General features: G+C 43.4%; 1 protein-coding gene across 3 annotated transcripts in view; it reads left to right on the top strand.

Annotated features, from left to right (window-relative positions):
• ZFR (zinc finger RNA binding protein) overlaps positions 1-23,626 on the top strand; it is a 105,520-nt gene that overhangs the window by 67,601 nt on the left and 14,293 nt on the right. For all 3 annotated transcript variants that reach the window (XM_082251815.1, XM_082251814.1, XM_082251816.1), the window contains exons 10-16: positions 2,032-2,219; positions 5,939-6,058; positions 12,703-12,848; positions 16,062-16,224; positions 16,849-17,054; positions 17,943-18,093; positions 20,710-20,851. In XM_082251815.1, coding sequence (XP_082107941.1) covers positions 2,032-2,219; positions 5,939-6,058; positions 12,703-12,848; positions 16,062-16,224; positions 16,849-17,054; positions 17,943-18,093; positions 20,710-20,851 — 1,116 coding nt within the window. The remainder of the gene's footprint in view (positions 1-2,031; positions 2,220-5,938; positions 6,059-12,702; positions 12,849-16,061; positions 16,225-16,848; positions 17,055-17,942; positions 18,094-20,709; positions 20,852-23,626) is intronic.

Genomic DNA, 23,626 nt, shown 5'->3' with positions numbered 1-23,626 from the left:
CACCTCACAGGTGTGGCATATCAAGATGCTGATTAGACAGCATGATTATTGCACAGGTGTGCCTTAGGCTGGCCACAATAAGTCACTCTAAGGGGCCTTTCACACAGGGGAGTCCGGCGGCGGACTAGGTTTATCTCAGCGGGGGATCGATCCGCCGATCCCCTGCTAAGCAGGCGGATGGCAGCTCTGTCTGCGCTGTGTGCGGAGACAGAACTGTCAGGTCCCCGCTGTTCTCTATGGGGGAATCGGATGGGAAAGGACCGTCTGTCCGTTCTCATCCGATCCCATCCTCTGGACGGATGGAAAATGGGGTTTCCATCCGTCCAGATTTGAGGGATCGGATGTCAGCGAACATGTCTCCACTGACATCCGATGACCCATAGAGATGCACGGGGCATCCGTTCAGATCCGCAAAAACGGACAGGCGGATCTGAACGATCCGCCTGTGTGAAGGGGGCCTAAAATATACTTATACGCACAATGCCACAGATGTCACAGGTTTTAAGGGAGCGTGAAATTGGCATGCTGACTGCAGGAATGTCCACCAGTTAATTCAAAAATATCCCAGATGAGAATTATACATGGTTCATTTTTTTAATTTTAATTAGAGTTGGACACTATGTTCTAACCCCAGGTTCAAAGGAGACACACAATGCACCCATGGAGCCAGGAGGGGGATAGGAAGGGGAAAGAAAAGAAGGTAAGGGGGGAAAGGAAAAAAAGGGGGGTAGGGATGGGAAAAGGGGGGGGGGTGCAATATTTTTGGCAGTAACTTTGCATCCGCATTAAGCGGTGAGATCGGCTTGTAGGAGGCACTATCCTTAGGGTACCTCACTGGGTTTGGGCACAAACACAATGAGTGCCTCTGACATAGTTCTGGGAGGTAAACTGTTTAAGAAGGGTAGTGAGTCCAGGGTCCCATCAGGAGCCGGGGCTTTACCCGACTGCATACGACAAGGAGCAATCTGGACCTCCTCTAGAGTGATGTCTTTGTCCAAACGTTCCCGAGTCGGAGTCAAGGGATGGGAAGGCGATTCCATTATAGGTAGTTGCAAAGTTCAGAGGTGGCATAGGTAGCTCCAGTGGAATATAGGAAGGCATAGAAGCTTTAGAATCGCTGATTAATGGCCTCCGGTGCCGTCAGCCACTGCCCATCAGAATCCCCTATCCTCCCAATGTGCGTGACCTTAAACTGGCCATTAACCCAGCCATGCTAGTAGTCAACTATTTTTATCTCCAAATTCAAAAACTCTTTGGGCCATAGTGAGCAGAGATTTTTGTATCATTTCAACTCTGTGAAGGGAAACCTCCCGTAGGGCATGCCTCCATGCATCATAACCAGCTCGATCAGGGCTCGCCACATATATCGTCTCAGCCTGGCAGAAGTTCTTTTCTACATGCTCCAGATTGCATCCAGACTTGCTAGCTGCTATAATTTAAGATGTATATTCACCCCTTAGCCAAGATTTAAAGGTGTCCCAGACAGTGAGGGAGTCAGCAATGTCTTCTTTTGTTACCCAGTAATTACAGAACCTGGACAGCCTCCACATACCCCGGGCATGATCCTGGGGAGGATTTCCGCTGAGAGCACCCGTTTGTAATGCTAATGGGGAGTTGCAACACAAATCATTACAGGAAAATGTACAATATGTGGCAGAATGGCAGGTAAATTCTCTGTCCGAAGGGTGGAATTGGTGCCATACATCACTAAGGGAGAAAGGGAATGCTCAATGAGATAGTCTTCATCCAGGCAGCAGAGGGGTGGAGCCTGTCCATGTCCCTAGTGGGTGTTAAGTTCAAGTCACCTGTGACTAGCACGTTAGAATCTCCATATTGTATCACCTGTTACATTATAAAATATAAGGCAGTATCCACTGGGGGTGGAAGGTAAAGACCCACAATGACAAATTCCACATATCATTCACTGTTTAACTATAAACTGATAAGCTGTAAAGGTTTTTTTAATGTGTCACCTATGGTCAAATTTGGCCACAGTAGCTTTCAAGGTCTTATTTACTCTCTCCTTCGTAGGTGGTAATAAATTGCAGTCCACTGGGAATAAGATTGAAGACAGCAAAATGAGTGACGGTGTTAAGATTACTCCTGGTTCCAGTGTGCAGTCACCAGAATCCAAGATGGATGCAATGTCCGAAGCTGCTCAGACCCTCGCTGCTCTTCAGAGTGATGTCCAGCCTGTGGGTCATGATTATGTTGAAGAGGTGTGTTGAAAATTTGACTAAAATACAAATTGGAAGATACATGACTGCCCTAAGGTTTAAAGGGTTGATTCATTTTTAAGCAGTGTTTAAGCTTTCAAAACACCAGAATGTACTAATTTCTCACTCGGCTCGCTTCCCACGTATCCGCTATGATAAATGACAGCTGTGTCTCGATTCCCCCATGCACTGCTTGGCAATTTAGCATAGTGTGTTTAGGGAAAAAATGCTTCTTAAAGCAGATTTTTATCAATAACTTGATGAAAAAATGTTCTTTAGCAAGGAACATACATTCCACATTAATAATTATGCTCCCAAAATTAATGTGTTATGTAAATTGCCTCCTGTTTCTTCTTGCTGGAGGCTGCCATTTTTCTGAAGCCCAGCGCTCCTGAACAGCAGTAAATTAAGCAAAACTAAATCCATCAATTTAATGGTTTCAAAAATCAGTTGCATTGCTGGAAAGCTGGGATTACTAACTTTTACATGGTCACATGTGCAGCACCATGTCAATTGCAGATCAAACAGATGCAGCTTCCTTGGCTGTAAGGAGGGTGTAATTCTGCTTTAAGCAGATCGGCCTCTTCAAATTCGTCAGTGCCTAAAAAAAGAGTAATGGCTTGTGCAGAGCATTGTGAGACAGCTTATTACCGGATATTAAACCATATTGGCTCAAGTTTTCAATGTTTTATATAGCTATACCTGCAAAACGAGCCAGCCTGAGGTGATCTAGTGAGACTTCATTTTCTGACTAAAGTTCAGCTCTACAAATTTTTGGAGTGTGTGTATATATATACTTATATTTATATAATATATATATATATATATATAATACAGTACATGTTTGCTTACAGTACTTTCTAGGTTAAGCATCAAGGATCACTATTGCAAAAAAAAAAAAAAAACACCTGCAATACCGGTTAATCCCCTCCCGCAAACCGATGTACCTGTACGTCGGCTTGTAGAAGTGGTTGTACCGGGATGATGCCTGCAGAGTCTCGTTTGCTGGCTGGTTAGAGTCTCGAACAAAGCCGGACTTGGCTTAGATTGGGTCTCTGATCATTTAAAAAAAAAAAAAATCAGAATTCAAAAATGCCACTTTCAGCATTTTAAATACTATGAAGTGCAGTGGAGGGGTCTTGGTTCTTTTACCGACCCAGACCGACCCACCCCCAAGCCCCCCCCCCCCCCCCCCGATTCCTCCATAAAGTGTACCAGTCACTGCCTCTTACTGTCACAAGGGATATTTACAGCAATAAAAGTGATCAGATTATTGAGAAAAAAAAAAAAAAAAAATTTAAGCGCCCATCCCCATGAGCTCGTGCATGAAAGAAAACGCATATCTAAGTTGCGCCCGCAAATAAAAACGGTGTTCAAACCACATGTGAGGTATCGACGCGATCGCCATAGCCAAGAGCAATAATTCTAGCAAGACCTCCTCTTTAACTCTAAACTGGTAACCGTTAATTTTTAAAGCCTCGCCTATGAAGATTTTAAACCATAACATGTTCGGTATCTATTTACTCGGCATGACATCTTTCACAGTATACAATAAAATTGGGCTTATTTTATAGTTTTTTTTTTTTTTTTTTTTTTAATTATGTATTTTTTTTTTTTTTAATTATGTAAATTGTATTTTTTCCAAGAAAAATGTGCGTTTGAAAGATCGCTGGACAAATACCACGATATTGCAAACACCCCCATTTTATTCTCCATAGTCTTTGCTAAAAAATAAAAAAATAATATAAATATATGTTTGGGGGTTCTAAGTAATTTTTTAGCAAAAAATACTGATTTTAACTGGTAAACATGTCAGAAATAGGCTTGTTCCTTAAGTGGTTAATGCATTTTTTTTTTTTTTTTTCACATTTACAAATAAGTCAAGCTGTCCAGCAAAAGTCTCATGCTGGGACAAGCTGCTTACAGACCCTTCCATCTTACCTATTCAAGGCGAAGTGTTTTTTTCATAGAAAAAAAAAAAAACCCACTATAATCCAATTCTTCTCACGTGTTCATCAAAGGCAGGCAATACAAAGATCTTGTGTAACATCTTGTATGAATGAGAGCCAGTGAGAGTAAGAAAATAACTGTGGTAGGAAGCCTGGGTGGGAAATTCATAGGAGAAGATACTTTTGTAAAAAAAAAAGTTTTTTTTTTTTTTTTTTTTTTTTTTTTTTTTCCCCCCTTTACTGTTCAACTCTTATCTATAACCTTAACCACTTAAGCCCCGGAGGATTTGGCTGCTAAACGACCAGAGGGCATTTTGCGATTCGGCACTGCGTGACTTTAACGGACAATTGCGCGGTCGTGCGACGCTGTACCGAAACGAATTTGGCGTCCTTTTTTTCCCACAAACAGAGCTTTCTTTTGGTGGTATTTGATCACCTGTGCGATTTTTTGATCACGCGCTATAAACAAAAAAAGAGCGTAAATTTTGCAAAAATAGCAATATTTTTCCCTTTTTTTTATATGAAATTCCCCCAAAAAAAAATGTAAAAATCAAAATTTTTTAATATTTTCGGCCAATTTGTTTTATGCTACCTATGTTTGGTAAAAAAAATCGCAAAAAGCGTATTTTGATTGGTTTGCGCAAAAGTTATTGCGTTTACTAACAAAGGGAAAGATTTTTGTCATTTTTGTTGTTTTTTTTTTTAACGCGTAATGGCGGCGATCTGCGATTTTTTTTGCGGTACTGCGACATTGCGGCGGACAGATCGGACCCTTGACTGACATTTTTGACACTTTTGGGGTTACCAGTGACATTTCTACAGTAATCAGTGCTATACATATGCACTGTTACTGTAAAAATGCACTGGTAGTGAAGGGGTTAACTTTATTTGAGAGGGAGGGGCTGTGTGTGTCCCTAGGGGCGTGATTCTAACTGTGATTGGCTGTGGCTTCAACTGTATGCAGAGTGATCAATGGATCTACATAGTAGATCCATGTGATCAGCTCTCATACAGAGAGGAGAATGACAGGCAGCTTGTTTACACAAGCTGCCTGACTATCTCCCTCTCCCCCGCCGATCGCAGAGTGGCCGGCGGCGATCGGGTCCGCCGGTCACGCGCGCGGGGGGGTCCGTGACCACGCGGGAGCGGGAGCGCGCCTCCGGCGGCGCGCGCTCGCTCCCTAAACCCTCACAGGCGAGCGACGTAGACCTACGTCACTTTGCCTGTGAGGGGCTGACCGCCCACGTAGATAGTCGTGCGGCGGTCGGCAAGTGGTTAAAGGACCGACATGGAGTTACAGGGCCAAGCTTAAGGTCACAGAAAATGTTGACTTTTTTTTTTTTTTCCCTCTATCTTTTGATTTACTGAACCATTGTTAGTAGAGATTGATGTAATTTGAAGTGGTCTAAATGCCTAAACTGTTTCCAAGTATTCAGACTTACAGATCAATTAATCCATTGACTGTTCTGATTTAACTGAGCTCAACCTTGTCATGAAAAGGTAGCATAGAAGCCCAAAGCAAACCTCAGTCTACTGCTTTCACTATTTGTATTTAACTATGTAGTAATGAAGAATAAACTTTTTGGGTAGAATTCCACAAAAAGTTGATTTGGGTATCCATCCACTGGCAAGTGAGTAGTAGTCTACATGTAGTTGTCATATACCTAGATTGCTCATTACACCCATGTGTATGAAAGCATTGTCCTATATTGGAACGTATATTGCGCAAAACTGTCAAATCAAAGCATTTTTACCTACAACTGTTCCCTTCAGGTACGGAATGATGAAGGAAAAGTTATTCGATTCCATTGTAAGCTGTGCGAATGCAGCTTTAATGATCCAAATGCTAAAGAAATGCACCTTAAAGGGAGGAGGCATCGGCTGCAGTACAAGGTGAGTGCTAGACTAGTAATGTCTTCCTTTAGGCCTCGCTCACACTATGTGCAGAGATTTTTTTTTTTTTTTTTTTCTGCACCTATCTCTGCAAGGACACAAGGAAAGCAATTGTCCTCTGTTCCTTGTCACACCACAACTCTGGTATCCCAGCTCCTGATATTCTTAACTATTGGGTTATACTGCCCCTACAGGAGTAGGACACTAGGCAGAAAAAGTTTGGCTACACCTATGGGCAGTCCCAGGGGGTAAACTCCATCTCTCTGCTATAGGTACTTGTTTTTTTTTTCTGCCTAGTCAGGAGTAAGGACCTAGTTCCTTGCTGGGATCTCTGGTCCTGGCAACTTTTTTAGCAAAAAAAAACAAAACATTTTCCTGTGAAATATACAATCAACTGCCGGACTGGGCGACAGGCTGGATAATCTAGATTGAATGGTCACCCCAGTCTGGCCAGCGAGCGCACACAGACATCAGCTCCACGCTAGGTCGGCCGTGGCATAACTCCTAGACAGTGGTTGGCCTGCGAAGGTAAATGCCTTGTGAGGTCGCATACGACCGGGTCTCTGCCTGAGTCGCAGCATTCCTCCTGGCCAACTGCCCCCCATTTCAATTGGAGGGGTTCTGTTTGGAGTGGTACCCACCTGGTTCCTGGTAGGGTGAGTAGCTGTTCCACCCACTCTCCCCATGGAGGGTTTTGGGGTGGATATGGGCCCCTCCTGGGGATGGTCAAACCCCTGTCTTCCCCCTCTTTCCGGTCAGGCTCCCCCTTTCATTGGTCCCCCACTTATGCAGGGGCTGTTTGGGTGGTCTGGTCTACCTCCATGGGTTGGGGCCGGGAGCTATACTGGCGATTGGGGGGGGGGGGGTTTGTACGTGTTTGGGGCTCCTGACGGGGCCTTCTGTCCTGCCTGGGTCTGTCCCTGAGGCCTAGGGATCCCTCCTGGGTCCCTGGAAGCCTTGTGGTTCCGCCATTTTGTTGTAGCCTGTGTTTCTGCGAATGGCAGCCATGTTTGTGTAGTCTGGTGGCCATTTTGCAGTGGTTTGCCATTGAAGAAAGTGGCGGCCATGACAGTGGAGCCCTGTGGGTAGCGATTTCGGCAGTGGGAGCCCCTCCTCATCCCCTGGTGCTGACTCCTGGATTATTTTACTTCCTGATCTCTGCACGTGCAGTGTAGTTTATCCTGGTGGCTGCAGGTTTCTTTTTCTGCGGGGTGGTGAGTCTGGTGGGGTTCTCTCCCTCTCTGGTGAGGATCACTTGGTGCTCTGTGCCTGGAGACTGTGGTGCTGCCAGCGCGATGGGGTTGTCCCTTGCAGTGTTTGTCACATGTTTTTTGGAGCTGTCCTAGTGACTCCTGGAGTATTGGTGAGCACATCCCCCCCCCCCCCCCCCCACCTGATCCCGATCCATCGATGCACTGGCGGTGGTTCTGGAGTCCTTTGTGTCCCGGGTGGAGGAGTTATTTTCTTTGGGCGACAGGCTAGCAAAAAGCTTCTCCTGCTTTCCCCTGCCTCATCTGATCCTGAATAAAATGTGGCCGCCACTGATGTGGGTCACCCAACCACGTGCCCGGAATTCTCTGATAGTGAGAATAATTCCTCCACGTCTCCAACCGTGCACGAAAAGGCGCTGGTGGAAGCACTGATTGTATCTGTGCGTGAGACCTTGAAAATGGAGGACGTAGCTGTGACGGAGGAGCAGGTTCCCTTTGGCACTCGCATGCCATCCAGAGCGGCAAAGGTGTTTCCTTCCCGCCTATTTTGACAGAATTGTCGCTAAAGAGTGGGGACGACCAAAGTGTCCCCTTGGGGTCCCTAAGTGCTATTCTAGGCGTTACCCCTTTGAGGAGTCCCTTATTAAGAAGTTGATTGATCCACTGCTGATGGACCCTATAGTTTTCAGATTTAACATGGCAACCATGATTCCAGTTGAAGAGTCCTTGGCCATTAGGGATTTGGCTGACACGGAGGCGGTGGCCTCGCAATATGTATACTCTTTCTCGTTTAGCACTGAGAACAGTATTCACCATTGCCCTGATGTCGCAAACTGACTGAGTGGGCTAAGCTTTTATGCCGTGACCTGGAGGGAGAACAGCTTTTGCTGAGCTGGCAAACCAGCTGGTCCAGGGGCTGCAGTTTATCTGTGATGCCTCTTTGGATGCGGCTAGACATATGCCGGTTTTCGGTAATTCGATATATCGCGGTATTGCATAGCCACGGTATTGTTATTGTGGCATTTTTAAAATACCGAGTTTCTCTGTCAAGTCTGCCTGACTTGTGAATTGATACATTTCAGTGAGCTGGATGACTCATTCACACACAGCTAATGCCTATCAGCAAAGTCTCCTAACTATAAACAAAAATGATTACATTGTATTTTTTCCTTCCCTCTGCCAGAGAGAAAGGAAGTTTAACCTCTTAAAGACTGGATCTTTTTCTGACACTTGTTGCTTGCAAGTTAAAATCAGTTTTTTTTTTGCTAGAAAAGTACTTAGAACCCCCAAACATTTTATATATTTTTTTAGCAGAGACCCTACAGAATAAAATGGCGATTGTTGTAATATTTTATGTCACACTGTATTTGCGCAGCAGTCTTTCAAACGCAATTAATAGACTTTAATGAATAAAAAAAAAAAAACGTAACAGTAAAGTTATCCCAATTTTTTTTTTTGTTACACAGAGAATCGTGAGAGAATCGTGATCTTTATTCCAAGCTAAAAAATCGTGATTCTCATTTTGGCCAGAATCGTGCAGCTCTAACATATATATATATATATACACACACAAACGCCTAGCAGCCCACATTACATTATTATATAGCCATCAAGCAGTGTCTGGCCTACCTGGTGATGACTGGTCCTGGCGCTCTGATCCGATGGCCTGGTCTTTAAAGGGGCAAATCCTTGCGATCCAGAAGTGGTTAAACCTGCAGGAGGACCGGTGTTTTTATCTATTAATGACTTTACTATTGCTTTAGGCCTGGTTCACATGTATGCGGGTTGGTGGTTCACATGTATGCGGGTTGGCGGTTCACATGTATGCGGGTTGGCGGCCCACATTTGCACAGGCATAGCAGCCCATTGATGTGAATGGGCTTGAGCTGCTATGCCTGCGTTTTCAGCTGAAAAAAGGTGCATGCAGAATTTAAAAAAATGCAGCGGCCATGAAATCCATCCTTCTTTTGCACCATGCGACTTACCTGCCGTTGCTGCACACGCAAACTGTTTTTAAATGCCGTGCCCACGTATACAAAAAATGCAGAAAGCTTGCCAGAGCAGGAACTGCAGGTTAGTCGCATGGTGCAAAAGCAGGATGGATTTCAAGGCCACTGAATTTTAAAAAAAATGCTGCATGCACCTTTTTTTCTGCGGAAAATGAGGGCATAGCAGCCCGTTCAAATCAATGGGCTGCTATGCCTGTGCAAATGTGGGCCGCCAACCCGCATACATGTGAACCACCAACCCGCATACATGTGAACCAGGCCTAAAGCAATAGTAAAGTAATTTATAAACAACACCTCCTTCAGGTTTAACCACATCTTGACCACAAGGATTTGCCCTCTTAATGACCAGGCCATCGGATCGGAGCCGAGCGCCAGGACCAGTTATCACCAGTTAGGCCAGACACTGCTTGATGACCTATTTTAGGCCTGGTTCAGAGTCTGTACTGACTGACTATATAATAATGTGCATAAGTGAACCAAAGCCCCTAAATTCAGCAATGAAATTGAAGTGAGGTGGAAATTTAATAATTTAAATTTAATAATAGAATACCGTGATAATACCGTATACCGTGGCAAAACCTTAATCAATTAATCGCAGCATGAAAATCTGATACCGTCACAAGCCTAGATGCGGCACCCCTAGTAGCACGGCTTTCTATATCGGCAGTGGTTCTTCGTCGTGTCTTTTGGCTCAAAGTCTGGTCTGCAGACCAGACTTCTAAAAAAGACCTTGACTAATCCTCCTTATGAAGGAGATTGGCTGTTTGGAGCTACCCTGGATGACATCATAAAAGGTCTCACACGGGGAAAGAGTACCTTTGTTCCACAGGCTACTAAAGGCAAGGAACCTTGTTGTAGACGTAGGCCTTCCTTCTCAGCTCATAAGTTTTTATTTTTTTCGTCCCTCAGGGTTGACTGACAACGGCTCGAAACCTTTCAGGGCCTCCTCTGGAGGATCTAAATGAACCTGGTCTGTCAAACCAAGCTCGTGCTTCTCCAGGCCCGCAGACAAGGCTCTTTCAGCACAAAGGTGCACTCTCACCTGTATCGGGGGTGGAAGGATGTCTTTCCTGGTTTCCGCACCCGTAGACTTCCCTGGTACCAGACAAGTGTGTCCACAGTCATTCGGTCCAACTACAAGATTGAGTTTCGCTCTTGTCCCCGGCAAGGTTTTTTTACCTTCCAACTTGCGCCTGTCCCCGAACTGCTTACAGGGTCTGTTTGGGGCGGCACAAGACCTGTTCAAGGGGTGATTGTCCCGGCTCCGAACGTTTTTAGGGTCTTTACTCAAACCTATTTACAGTTCCCAGGAAGGAAGGCAAACTGGGTCCAATCCTGGACCTCAAGATGCTAAACTGCTTTGTGCGGGTGCAGAAGTTCAGAATTGAGTTAATTTTCACGGTGGTTGCATCCCTGCGTCGGGTTTCCTTTATGCCTACCCTCACATTCCAATATGTGTCGGTCACCAGCGGTTTCTCCGCTTTGCCGTGGGAGAGGAGCATTATCAGTGTGTGGCGTTACCCTTTGGTCTCTCCTCCGCTCCTCGGGTCTTTACAAAAGTGTTAGTTCCTGGTGCTAGCTTTGTTACGCCAATGGGGGATCACGTTGCTGGGCTACTTGGACAATCTCCTGCGAGCCGTGTCTCCTACTGCTCTGGTTGAAAACCTGGAGATCACAATACGACCTCTCTGTGAGTTCGGCTGGATTCTGAATTTTCAGAAGTCTGCGCTGGTTCCATCCACAATGCTGAACTATCTGGGCCTGACTCTGGACAAAGTGCTCCTTCCTCTGGACAAACTCCAGAAATTGCAGGCTGCAATTCTTCTGCTGTTCAGCAGATGGTCATCCCTCTGGACTTGCATGTGGGTGCTGGGCCTGATGGTGTCTACCTTTTTTTTTTTTTTTTTTTTTTTTGGGACGGTTCTGTTTGCACAATTCCATATGAGGTCCCTGCAAAGGGAGATTCTTGCCAAATGGAACAAGACTCTGCAGTCTCTGGACAATCTGATCTGGCTGAGGTGGGGCACAGAGTCTCTGATATGGTGGCTTAGTTCTATGGCGCATCGGCTGCGAAAATCCTTCCTCCCCTTGTATTGGACAGTGGTCACCACGGATGCCAGCCTGTCGGGCTGTGGAGGCGTTCTCGGCAAGCTTTCTGCTCTGGGGATCTGGACACTGGAAGAGTCCAGACCCTTCCTATCAATGTCTTGGAACTCCCAGCAATCAGACTGTGCCTGGACCATTGCAGGTGGGATGTCCAGTGCGCATTCAATTGGACAATGCCACGGCTTATGTCACTCACCAAGGGGCACAAAAAGTGTGCTGGCGTCTCTGGAGGTAGCCTGCATTCTAAGTTGGGCAGAACGGTTTGTTCCAGCCCGGTCTTCCTTATACATTCCCGTGTTAGAAAACTGGGAGGCGGATTAACTCAGTCGGCAGCCGTTGGACCTAGGGGAGTGGTCCCTTCATCCAGAGGTGCAGTGGGGCATCCCTGAGGTGGATCTGTTGGCGTCTTGGCTCAACAGAAAGGTGCAGTGGTTTCTGGCTTGGTCATGGGATCCCCTGGCGGATGCCACAGACGCTGGTGGCCACGTGGGGTCTGTAGCTTCTGATTTAAGCCTTCCCTCCTCTCAAGCTTCTTAGTACTCTTTGAGGTTGTATTTTTTTTTTTTTTTTTCCAGATGAGCTCCAGCTGTTCCTGGTTGAGCTCCATGTTACCTGCTTGGCTAGGTTTTGACTTTTGGGAATTTTTCTGCTGTTTTTTCCCACCCCTCATGTTTGACACTGCTTTGGACATCCCAATGGTCGAAGATTCTGGAGCGGTGTCAGTCAATGAACGAAAGAGAAAATTGGGTTTTTGTCTTACCGTAAAATCCATTTCTGTGATCTTTGACGGACACAACACCCACCCCTCTATTGAGTTGGGTTCTTTTTTCTTCTGACACTGCTTGCAACTAAACAGAGTGTCTATTGCAGGAAGTGGGGATATACCCCCTGGGAACAAAAAAAAAAAAACCCCCTGATGTAACATCAACATTGTGCTGTGAGCAGGGCACATACAGAACAATTATGTTCTTTGTGCCCTTGCAGAGAATTTTTATTACATATTTATATTTGTTACTATAGATAAGAAAAAGCTCACGTGACAGCTGTGTTTATGGTGTGAACAGAGCACATAGAAAACAATGGATTTCTTTGTGTCCTTTCAGAGACCTATGTAGTTAATATGCATGTCTCCGCCCATGGTGTAAACATGCCAATGCAAGTCAAATGTGCTTGTTTTTTTCGTCAGTTTTTTTGCACATAGTGTGAATGAGGCCTTAAGGTCTTTTTCCTACTACTGATTAAATTGTATGGTCTGCAGAAATCGAAGCATTAAAAGATCCTTACTGAATTGCTTTCTCCGTTTTTCTTCTACAAACAGAAAAAGGTAAACCCAGATTTACAGGTCGAAGTGAAGCCAAGCATTCGGGCCAGGAAGATCCAAGAGGAGAAGATGCGGAAACAGATGCAAAAGGAAGAGTACTGGCGCAGGCGAGAAGAGGAGGAGCGGTGGAGGATGGAGATGAGGTGTGTGGATTGCTTTGAAGAAGTGTTTAACATCGTCGTGTTTTGTAGTTGGTGTTAAAGATATGATGCTCTACATTGATTTATTACTTTTCTGTCCTATAGCTACACTCAGTCCGGATCTTGGTGTTATTAACCCTAGTTTAAATAAAATGGCCTGATAAAACACAAGAAGTAGCTTACACAAGTTTGTTGGAAGCCTCTCTATAGGGTACTAGGGTACTACAAATTAATGAAAGAATTGCTAAAGGCAAAATAAATGTACACACATACGCACCACAAAGTATCCATCAAATAGGAGATGCAATCCAATTGTTCCAAATATCTTTTACTTGTGATCTTCATGCATACAAGTAAACACATTTACAAGCAACTGGACAGTTTCGGACATGCACATGTCCTTCATCAAGCTGCATGTGTAGCCCTAATCCTCGGTACAATCTTTTAGCACTATTCCCTCAGTGAGTCCAGCCTCATACTACACAGGTGTACCTCCTTAATCCACCTTAGTATGAGGCTAGACTCCCTGAAGGAATAGAAATAAAAGATTGTACTGAGGATTAGTGCTACATATAAAGCTTGAAGGACATATGCATGTCCGAAACTGTGCAGTCGCTTGTAAAATGTATGTTTACTTATTAATGCATGAAGATCACAAGTAAAAGATAAGTAAACATACATTTTACAAGCGACTGCACAGTTTCGGACATGCATATGTCCTTCAAGCTTTATATGTAGCACTAATCCTCAGTACAATCTTTTATTTCTATTCCTTCAGGGAGTCTAGCCTCATACTAAGGTGGATTAAGGAGGTACACCTGTGTAGTATGAGGCTGGACTCACTGAGGGAATAGTGCTAAAAGATTGTACTGAGGATTAGGGCTACACATGCAGCTTGATGAAGGACATATGCATGTCCGAAACTGTCCAGTTGCTTGTAAATGTGTTTACTTGTATGCATGAAGATCAGAAGTAAATGATATTTGGAACAACAATTGGATTGCATCTTCTATATTTGATGGAGAGAATACTTATTCTTTTTTTAGTTTTGGATAGTGGAAAGGGATTAGAACACCTGTCAATTTTTTTTATTGCGGTCTGTGCCCCCATTAGGGAGATTCACCCTCTTTTGTCCTGTTTACCATTATCATTAAAAGATTTGGGTTCTCCCCAGGAAGGTAAGAGGGGAAATCTTCCAATGGGGACACTAGTTCTGGTGACCTGGGGGGGGGGGTCCCCAAGAAATTCTCAATTTTCAGGGAATTCTCTCACTTCCTGTCTGGCAATGGGACAGGAAGTGAAGGTAAATCTCCCCAATGGGACAGACGGCAAACATAAACCTTAGGTTATAGCTCTCCCTTACTCTATCCAAAATTAAAACAAAAGTTTTACCTATAGTTCTACTTTTAAGGTTTCAAGGTCCCGTTCAAGCAGATGATGGCACCCACATTGCATGCAGGTGGCATTTGTTTTGGTGTGAATTGCAGGCAGCCTATAGATGTCTACTTAACTTTCTGATAGTTTTAGGCTTTTGGAGGGCAAAGTTTATATATATATATATATATATATATATATATATATATATATATATACATATATATATATATACATATACATATACATATATACATACATACATACAGTGGGTACGGAAAGTATTCAGACCCCCTTAAATTTTTCACTCTTTGTTATATTGCAGCCATTTGCTAAAATCATTAAGTTCATTCTTCTTCCTCATGAATAGCACCCCATACTGACAGAAAAACACAGAATTGTTTACATTGTTGCAGATTTATTAAAAAAGAAAAACTGAAATATCACATGGTCCTAAGTATTCAGACCTTTTGCTCAGTATTTAGTAGAAGCCCCCTTTTGATCTAATACAGCCAGGAGTCTTTTTGGGAAAGATGCAACAAGTCTTTCACACCTGGATTTGGGGATCCTCTGCCATTCCTCCTTGCAGATCCTCTCCAGTTCTGTCAGGTTGTATGGTAAACGTTGGTGGACAGCCATTTTTAGGTCTCTCCAGAGATGCTCAATTGGGTTTAAGCCAGGGCTCTGGCTGGGCCATTCAAGAACAGTCACGGAGTTGTTGTGAAGCCACTCCTTCGTTATTTTAGCTGTGTGCTTAGGGTCATTGTCTTGTTGGAAGGTAAACCTTCGGCCCAGTCTGAGGTCCAGAGCACTCTGGAGAAGGTTTTTGTCCAGGATATCCCTGTACTTGGCCGCATTCATCTTTCCCTCGATTGCAACCAGTCGTCCTGTCCCTGCAGCTGAAAAACACCCCCACAGCATGATGCTGCCACCACCATGCTTCACTGTTGGGACTGTATTGGACAGGTGATGAGCAGTGCCTGGTTTTCTCCACACATACCGCTTAGAATTAAGGCCAAAAAGTTCTATTTTGGTCTCATCAGACCAGAGAATCTTATTTCTCACCATCTTGGGAGTCCTTCAGGTGTTTTTTTTTTAGAAAACTCCATGCGGGCTTTCATGTGTCTTACACTGAGGAGAGGCTTCCATCGGGCCACTCTGCCATAAAGCCCCGACTGGTGGAGGGCTGCAGTGATGGTTGACTTTCTACAACTTTCTCCCATCTCCTGACTGCATCTCTGGAGCTCAGCCACAGTGATCTTTGGGTTCTTCTTTACCTCTCTCACCAAGGCTCTTCTGCCCCGATAGCTCAGTTTGGCCGGACGGCCAGCTCTAGGAAGGGTTCTGGTCGTCCCAAACGTCTTCCATTTGAGGATTATGGAGGCCACTGTGCTCTTAGGAACCTTAAGTGCAGCAGAAATCTTTTTGTAACCTTGGCCAGATCTGTGCCTTGCCACAATTCTGTCTCTGAGCTCTTCAGGCAGTTCCTTTGACCTCATGATTCTCATTTGCTCTGACATGCATTGTGATCTGTTAGGTCTTATATAGACAGGTGTGTGGCTTTTCCTAATCAAGTCCAATCAGTATAATCACTGGATCATAGATATATATATATATATATATATATATATATATATATATATATATATATCTATCTGTCCGACTTGAGGTGTTAAAATCTATAGTATTTAACCCTCTTTACCCTTTTCGCTTGCTGCAGTTTATATAAATTAGTACATTGATTTTGTCAAACCGTTCTTAAAAAGCAGTGATTTTGTTTTTTTAATTTTGCATAAGCTGTTTTAGTGATGCTGGAAATAGTCGAATTTGTACTGTTTTCAGGCGCTATGAAGAAGACATGTACTGGAGGAGAATGGAGGAGGAGCAGCATCATTGGGATGACCGACGGAGAGGTCCAGACGGAGGCTATCACCACGGTCCTCCAGGACCTCCTGGATTATTGGGAGTGAGACCAGGGATGCCACCGCAACCACAAGGACCAGCTGTAAGTACAGCAGTAATGTTGCTGCTGATCTTTGTTAAAGCCGCTGGATTTTTAGGTCACTGCAGTGCAATTGTCACTCTACTCAGTCTTGTCAAAGGTCAGCTACCGCATCTATTGTTCTTGGCTGTTGCATGAGTTTGACACAAATTAAAATGTGGAGCGGTTTCCTATAACAACCTGACTTATATTTTTCATTTTTAGAAATGTAGAAATGCCCATCACAAATCTTTTGTGTTCTCACTGAAAAATCTGCGACATTTTTGTTATGGAGCATAGTATAAATTTATACTTGCTAAAAGATGCTTTTCCTGAGAAAGTGTAAGCTTGTATTGCTCATTTCTAATTCTGAAAATGCTAGTTGCCTAGCTGACATGCCAATACTCTTGCTGTAATAGTTTGAGATTCTGACCCAGCAGAAAAATACACATATGGATCCTCCTTGGTAGCTCTTTAAATTTATTGAAGCAAGTGGGTCAACGTAACAACCCAACCACTAGTATTTTCTGATAAAGGGCAGCCTGCAAATTTATCTCTGGAAATGTTTTCCTTAAGCCTCTCTAAGCTTTTTTTAATGTATGCAATCTACTTGTTTCATTTCACACTAACCTATTTTGTGTCTTGCAGCCTCTACGGCGACCAGATTCCTCTGATGACAGATATGTTATGACAAAACATGCCACCATCTACCCAACAGAGGAGGAACTGCAGGCTGTTCAGAAAATAGTATCTCTGACTGAACGAGCACTGAAACTAGTCTCTGACACCATGGCTGATCAAGACAAGAGTAAGGTGAAGGAGACTGAAGAGAAGAAGGATCTTGGCAAAGAGAGGTATAGACAGCTCATAGGATTCAATTTCATAGTGTTTATATCTGCCTTTATTTTTATATATGTATGTGTGCATGAACATAATGGGGAAGAATAGTGTGCCGCTAGTATAAAGCTCCCCCTTCTGTTTGAGCTTTCTAAAATTTTGCTGTTCAGTATTATAAGCTGAACCACACAAGTGCAAGAACAAAAATGTAATATATTGTGGCCTACTGGTCCTTTATATGTTGTGGCTGCATTAGTTTTAAATTTTGTGGGCTAAGATTTTCTACAAGTATAGTAAAACCTATTGACCCTATCTGAAATCCAAGACCTTTATAACTTCCTGTGCACTGAACTAAAATCTCAATCAATATCTGCTTTACCAGCTAGTTTCTGTCAATTATATAATGCCTTGATCCTGTGTAATGGAGGAGAGGTTTTTGTAATTTAATTCTGGAGAGCAGCCTAGGGGACGTAAACCTTATCCTAGAACTGGAAGTGTTACTGGTAGGATCACAAGGTGAAAACTTAAATAAGCTTAAAACTATTGCAGCCATACATGGTTAACTGACCAGAGATTTAAATAGTTAATGGGCAGGCTGAATTTACCAAATTGATCGATCAACTTGATAACCAGCCTGACAGTTTTTCTTGTGATTATTGCTATAGTCTCTAGCTATAATCACCGTCTTTTTACTGGCCGGGATGGCTTCCCTGCCTGCTGACGCCATAGAGGCACTTTAAGCTGTCAATAATGCCAAGCTTATGTTGGTGGCAACATACCTTTCTCCTCCATTGTGGTCCCACAGAACTCCAAATTTGATGAAACCATAAAATCCAAAACTTTCTAGCCATAAACCAATGCATAATGAATACTGTATTGTGTATAACTGGTGTTTTTTTTTTCAGAGCACTGAAGGGAGTCCTGCGTGTTGGTGTACTGGCTAAAGGATTGCTTTTGCGTGGTGATAGAAATGTCAGCCTGGTTTTACTCTGTGCCGAAAAACCAACCAAGTCTTTGCTGACTCGTATAGCGGAGAATCTTCCCAAACAGCTTTCTGTAAGTGATGTGCTTTGGATCACAATGTCTCTGTAATAGCACTATATGGTACATTCAACACCCCTGTGTAGAATGCATTCAAGTTATGTTAATCAGCAGTAATCTCTCTTGGGAATCTTGGGTCCCTTTTCTCTTGATGCGTTCTTTAGGATCTTAAGAGTATTAAAGATTTCTTGTGGTAAATGTCATGCTGCTTATGCTGCTTTTTGTTGAGACTTAATTGAGGTCACAGAAATGGATATGCAGTTATATAGACTTTGTACTAACAAGACCTTGCACCACCTAATGCTGGGCTATGTTCCTGACACTTGTTGGAACTGATGAAGTTGCTTGAATACGCTGTAAAAAGTCTTTACCATTACAGAACAAGTCGGGTCGAATGTAATGTCTCACATTCAGGGGTATGTGAGATGATTACAGCCACACACACCTACACAGGTTGAACTGGATGGACTATTGTCTTTATTCAACCTCACCTGCTATGTAACTATGTACTAAATTACTATTGTAATTTGCATTAATGAAAGCCACCACAATATTAAGTGTTAAATGAAGCTGTTGTGCTTATTATCCGTAATGGTATTCACTGATTGATCATTCATGATCTATATAGTGCCAACAATTTACTTAGCGCATCGCATTGTTAAGGGAATACAGTTTCACTGTAATTCAAGACGAGAGTTAGTGGGCCCTCCTTTTTTTTTTTTTCTCTCTTCTTTTCCCCTCCATGTCTTTTGAGGCATACAGGAAGTGTTTTTGCCTTTTTGTTGTACAGCCACTAAAGGATTGGACCCTGGCGAACATGTAGGCCAGCCCAGGATTACCCCCTCCTACTACCAACATTGTAGCATTGTTCAGGGGTTTTTTTTTTCTTCAGCTCTATGTAAAAAGACAAAGCTATTTTCTCTTACGTCCTCCGACAGTCGCCGCCTCTTCATATTCGTCACATATGGGGTATTAGACTTTGCTCCGAAGGAGTAGCTAGGCAACAGAATATGTTAACATTAAAGCTTTTAACATATCCCACCCTCAAGGGGTGGTCCCCTCAGTCAATACCCTCCTACTTCCTGCAACCATATCTCAGTTTCAATGTCTAGCTTGTCAGGAGTGGCTGGCTCTCTCTGTGCTGGGGCATTGTGCCCCAGACTCTGTCTTCTTTTTTGATTTTTTGTTTGAGTTTTCTCTCTACCTTTACTTAGCTGTTCTTTTTGTCAGCATTAGTTAGTTCTTCGGATGAAGAGGATCATGCGGGCTGGGTCTCGGGCTGGTCGCAGGTCGTGGGTCAGTGGCTTTCCAGCCTGCCATCGAGCGTTCAGCCAGGTAACGCTCCTGGCACAGTGAACGACCCATCCCTGTTCGGTGCAGGGATGATTGGTGAGGTGGCCACCTCACTGGACGCTGTGCGGTTTCTTAACCCCCATTTTGTGCGTCTTGTATGCGACTCTCCCTGCCTCATGTGCAGCGGCTTGTTCGCCTGTGCGGGTCCCCCACGCCATTGTGAGGTAAGTGTATCTATGTGGGGACCTGTCTGTCTGGGGGGGTGTCAGTCTGGGACTGTGTAACCTGCCTCTGTTCTCACTGTTTGTCTCCCTATCACTCGGCTGCATGCTGTGGGCTGCAAGGGGGGGGGAGAACTGTGTGACACTGTCTGTCAGCCTTGTCAGTGAGAGAAGCTGTGTGCTGTGGGACATGTTTTGTGGCATGTTTGGGCACTGTACAGTGATCGCTGCGGCGATCTGCCATGTTTTTTTACATATGGATATGTGTGCATTACTGTACTGTGGAGCAGCGGTTTCGGCGCCAAACGGCGCCATTTTGCCTACACTCGCTCCGGCCGCATGTTCTGCATGCATGGCGGCCATTTTCTTGTAGCCTCCCATAGGCTGTAATAGAGCGCCCTGGTCTCATCACTTCCTCTTCTCCTGGGTACACCGATCGAGGCAGCAGCAGCGGCGAGGGTCTCCTCAGGTTATATCCTTCTTATCCATTGCCTGTGTCAGTTTTATTGTCCCTGTGGGGGTCTCATTGTGCTTGTGTGTGGTGCGGTGGGCTGCGCTCGCCGCGCTTGTTAAAGGGGCAGTTAACCCTTTATTATCCGGCATTTGTTTGGGGCAATGGATTCTCAGGAGGGAAAATTTCCTGCCACTTTGTTGGAAAGCCAGGGGACCGCTGTTTCCCCCCCCAGGGGGGGATTTAGCCACTATTGTGGCTGGCCTTGCTGCTCAGGTGCAGATGCTGGTGGCTGCTCAATCTACTAAGAGACCCAGAGTTTCTATTTCCTCTGATTCTGAGGGTGAAGGTGATGGGGCTGTTATGGCGGGGGTCTCCTTATCGGGGTATTATGCATAACCTGCTAAGGGCACAGATAAATCTTACAGGAAGTTTTTTGTTGAAATGAATGGTCTGCCAACAGTCTCTTTAGATTGTAAGCTCCATGAGCAGGACCTCCCTATTCCTTCTGTATTGAACTGTATTGTAATTGTACTGCGCAAACTGTTGGTGATAAGCAAACCCTGTTTGTGGGTTCCCCCCCCCCCCCCCTCCTCATATTTTAATGAATTTTGTTACATTGTCTGTCTTTCTAAAATCCTTTTGTCTTTTTTTTTTTTTCTACAGGTGATCAGCCCTGAGAAATATGAGGTGGTGTCTTCCATCCCGGAAGCAGCGATTATTTTGAATTCCTGCGTAGAACCTAAAATGCAGGTCACAATAACGCTGACCTCTCCGATCATGAGAGAAGAAAGCCTGAGGGATGGAGGTTGGAAAACCCTTAACATTACTCCCATGAAAAATTGTATATATTTTATTTGTATTTTTCTTAATGGGATGACAGATTCTAGCACAAACATGGTGTCACACTTCCTACAAGATGCATACTGTCTTTTTCAATTTAATCAGTTCACATTTAGGGAAATATTTCCTTCTTAATTTAAAGTGAATATCAAATAGTCCGTTATTTTATCCGTTATGCATTTCCCATTTTTTTAGCTATCTTTTTTAATTTTATGACTTCATATGGGTTTAAGGAGAATTGATAGCAAGAGTTCTAGCCCCCTCCTTTTTAATATTGCCAGCTGAGCAGTATGTTTTCCTCAGGATAAATATGGCATTTTCCATAAAGATGGCTGCTGTATTATGATTAGTTTGCATCTCTTAAAAGAACTGATGTGACGCCAGTGTTGCTGTCATGGTGTTTTACATACCCCTTTCCGATCATCTACTTGCTTTAAAGCGGAAGCAGTGTCTGCAGTTTGTTGGTTCTGTCATTATGTAGGTCAGAGAATGACATTTGTTTCCTTACTAGTGTCAAGGAAACTGCTCACTGTGATACGGGCAAGTTCCAGTCTGCAGTAAAAGTTTAATTGTTTGTTAGATGAGCTATTCAAGTCCCATCATTTGTATTTACAAGTATGGTAGTACATTCCTCTTTCCTTGGTTCTGTCTCATACTAAGTTTTTACAGACATGAAGGAAATGTTTTATAGCTGTCCTTTTGCATGCTTTATTCTTATAAAAGGAAACAAAGCAGTCGTTGATCTGACCTGGTGTAAATCCTGCATTACACTAAACAATCCAGGTTCTGTTTATTTTTTTTCTGAAATACATTGCTGAATTTCTCCTTTTTACAAACAAGGGTTTTTTCCAATTTAACTGATATGTGGACCACAATTTTAGACCTCCCCCAGTGGCAGCATGGTTTAGATCCCTAATAATTATTTGTATTGCCTTTGTCAGCTAAGCCCAACCATTTCTTTATCTGCTAATGCTACTCTTGAGATATACCATTTTTTTTCCACCTGTTGGTGGTATCATGAATAAATTCTGATGTTCATTGGTTTTTATATCCCACTAAGTATGATAGGAGTTTTTTTTTTTCCCTCCATGGTTGAATCTCTCAAGATCAGTGGGCTCAGTCCCTAGCATAAGTCAGATCTGGTGAGCCTATTGACGTGTGCTCAGGCTGATATCCACAACGAATGGCCAAACCTCTGGAACTGGTTAAATCATCTGTGTTGCTACATTAGTTGGTCTTAAGTAGAAGTCCACTTCTCAGTTTAAGTTGACATTGTCTATAATGACCATTGTGCCTCCTGCTTTCCTACCTTCTGCATAAATAACAAGGTTTTGCAGTGCACAGTCTGTCACCTAACCTCAAAATTGCTTTGTTTTATAGGGTAACTAATGGGTTAGGGGCTTCCCTTTTTGTTGCATGTTCTCCTGATTCTTGATGTGACAGCGCTGTTACATGAAAACCAAAGTCTACTAGAGTGACCCTTTTAGTTGAAATATGTTAACCTTGCTGTTGAGCTGTTCCACCAGCAAGTATACGTGTGTGTGTTTTTCTCCATCCTTTCAGCTGTTCCTCTAAAGCCTTGTAGCTGAGAATTTGGTTCCAGCCAGGAATTTCTGCCAAGACAACGGAAGGATTTTTGACCAAGGTTTTTCTAGCTCAGTGTCACACCAGCCTTGTTAATATATTACATAGGGGGGTTTGGTTGCATAGTGCAGGCATCTGCTTTTACTCCTTCCCTTTTCCCTGTTTCTTCTCAAATGTATGCAGTGTTCACACTATTTTCTCTGATGGTTTTACATATTTTCTCATGTTTTCGCTATTGCCTACAGGATATAGTAACTGTTTGAAGCATAAGGAAATGTTAGTTATGAGTGCAAGATGCAGGAAATTGACTAAGCATTGGTAAATTGGTTCCTCATGGGCGGAGACTTATAATTACCACCACCCTCAGCTAATACGTTTCTGAAAATCTTTTTCTCCCAAAGCTAAGCATGAAATAGTGTGGGCACAGCAATCTTTTCACTGATTAACCTCTTATTTCAAGAGCATTTTGGAAATCCAGTTAATGGGGAATGATTTAATTTGGGTTTATTAGGGTGCACTGATGTCAAGCATTACTTGCTGCCTGATCACTGCTATTAATGTTTTCTGTTAGGCTTTCCCGAACAATTGTGCTGGGAAAGTTCAGTCGAAAATTGAACAGACTTATCAGAAAGGGATTGAGAACAGCAGAAAGAGGAGGCAAGTGTAGCTTCACATGAGTCCCTAATCTCCCTGCTCATAAAAGCAAACGTTCTGAGCCCTTTAAATTTCTTGTTTAAATGTCAACCCAGTGATAATATGATTTGCAAACATCGACTGCTTTCCTTTATAGCTGCACTTTTTAACAGTGAACTACTATTTTTGAACTCCTCAGTAAAGAGTGGTGAATTACCAGATTATCCTCTTTCCTTTGCTTGTTTACCGCAGAGAGACTTGCGGTTTAAAAAAAAAAAAAAAATGCAGGGCACCCCTCCAACCCCCAGTTCCTTAATTCTCTCAAATGCATTCACAAAAAAGGAGCCAGTCGAAGCTAGATTTTTGTGTTTTCGTGCCTTTGCTTTTTGGAAAATGCAGGGATAATGCAACTAGTGAGAAAAATCCTGAAAACCGATTTGACTTTAGTAACCGAAATCTCACGTTCTTAGACAAGTTCAAGACCAAAACAAATTTTTTTTTTTTTTTTTTTTGTGCAATCTCC

This window comes from Pelophylax lessonae, assembly GCF_965119305.1.
Source record: "Pelophylax lessonae genome assembly, chromosome: 1".
NCBI classification, from domain to species: domain Eukaryota; kingdom Metazoa; phylum Chordata; class Amphibia; order Anura; family Ranidae; genus Pelophylax; species Pelophylax lessonae.
The sequence above is the reverse complement of the archived record's forward strand: the minus strand, read 5'-3'. Positions and strand labels throughout refer to the sequence as shown.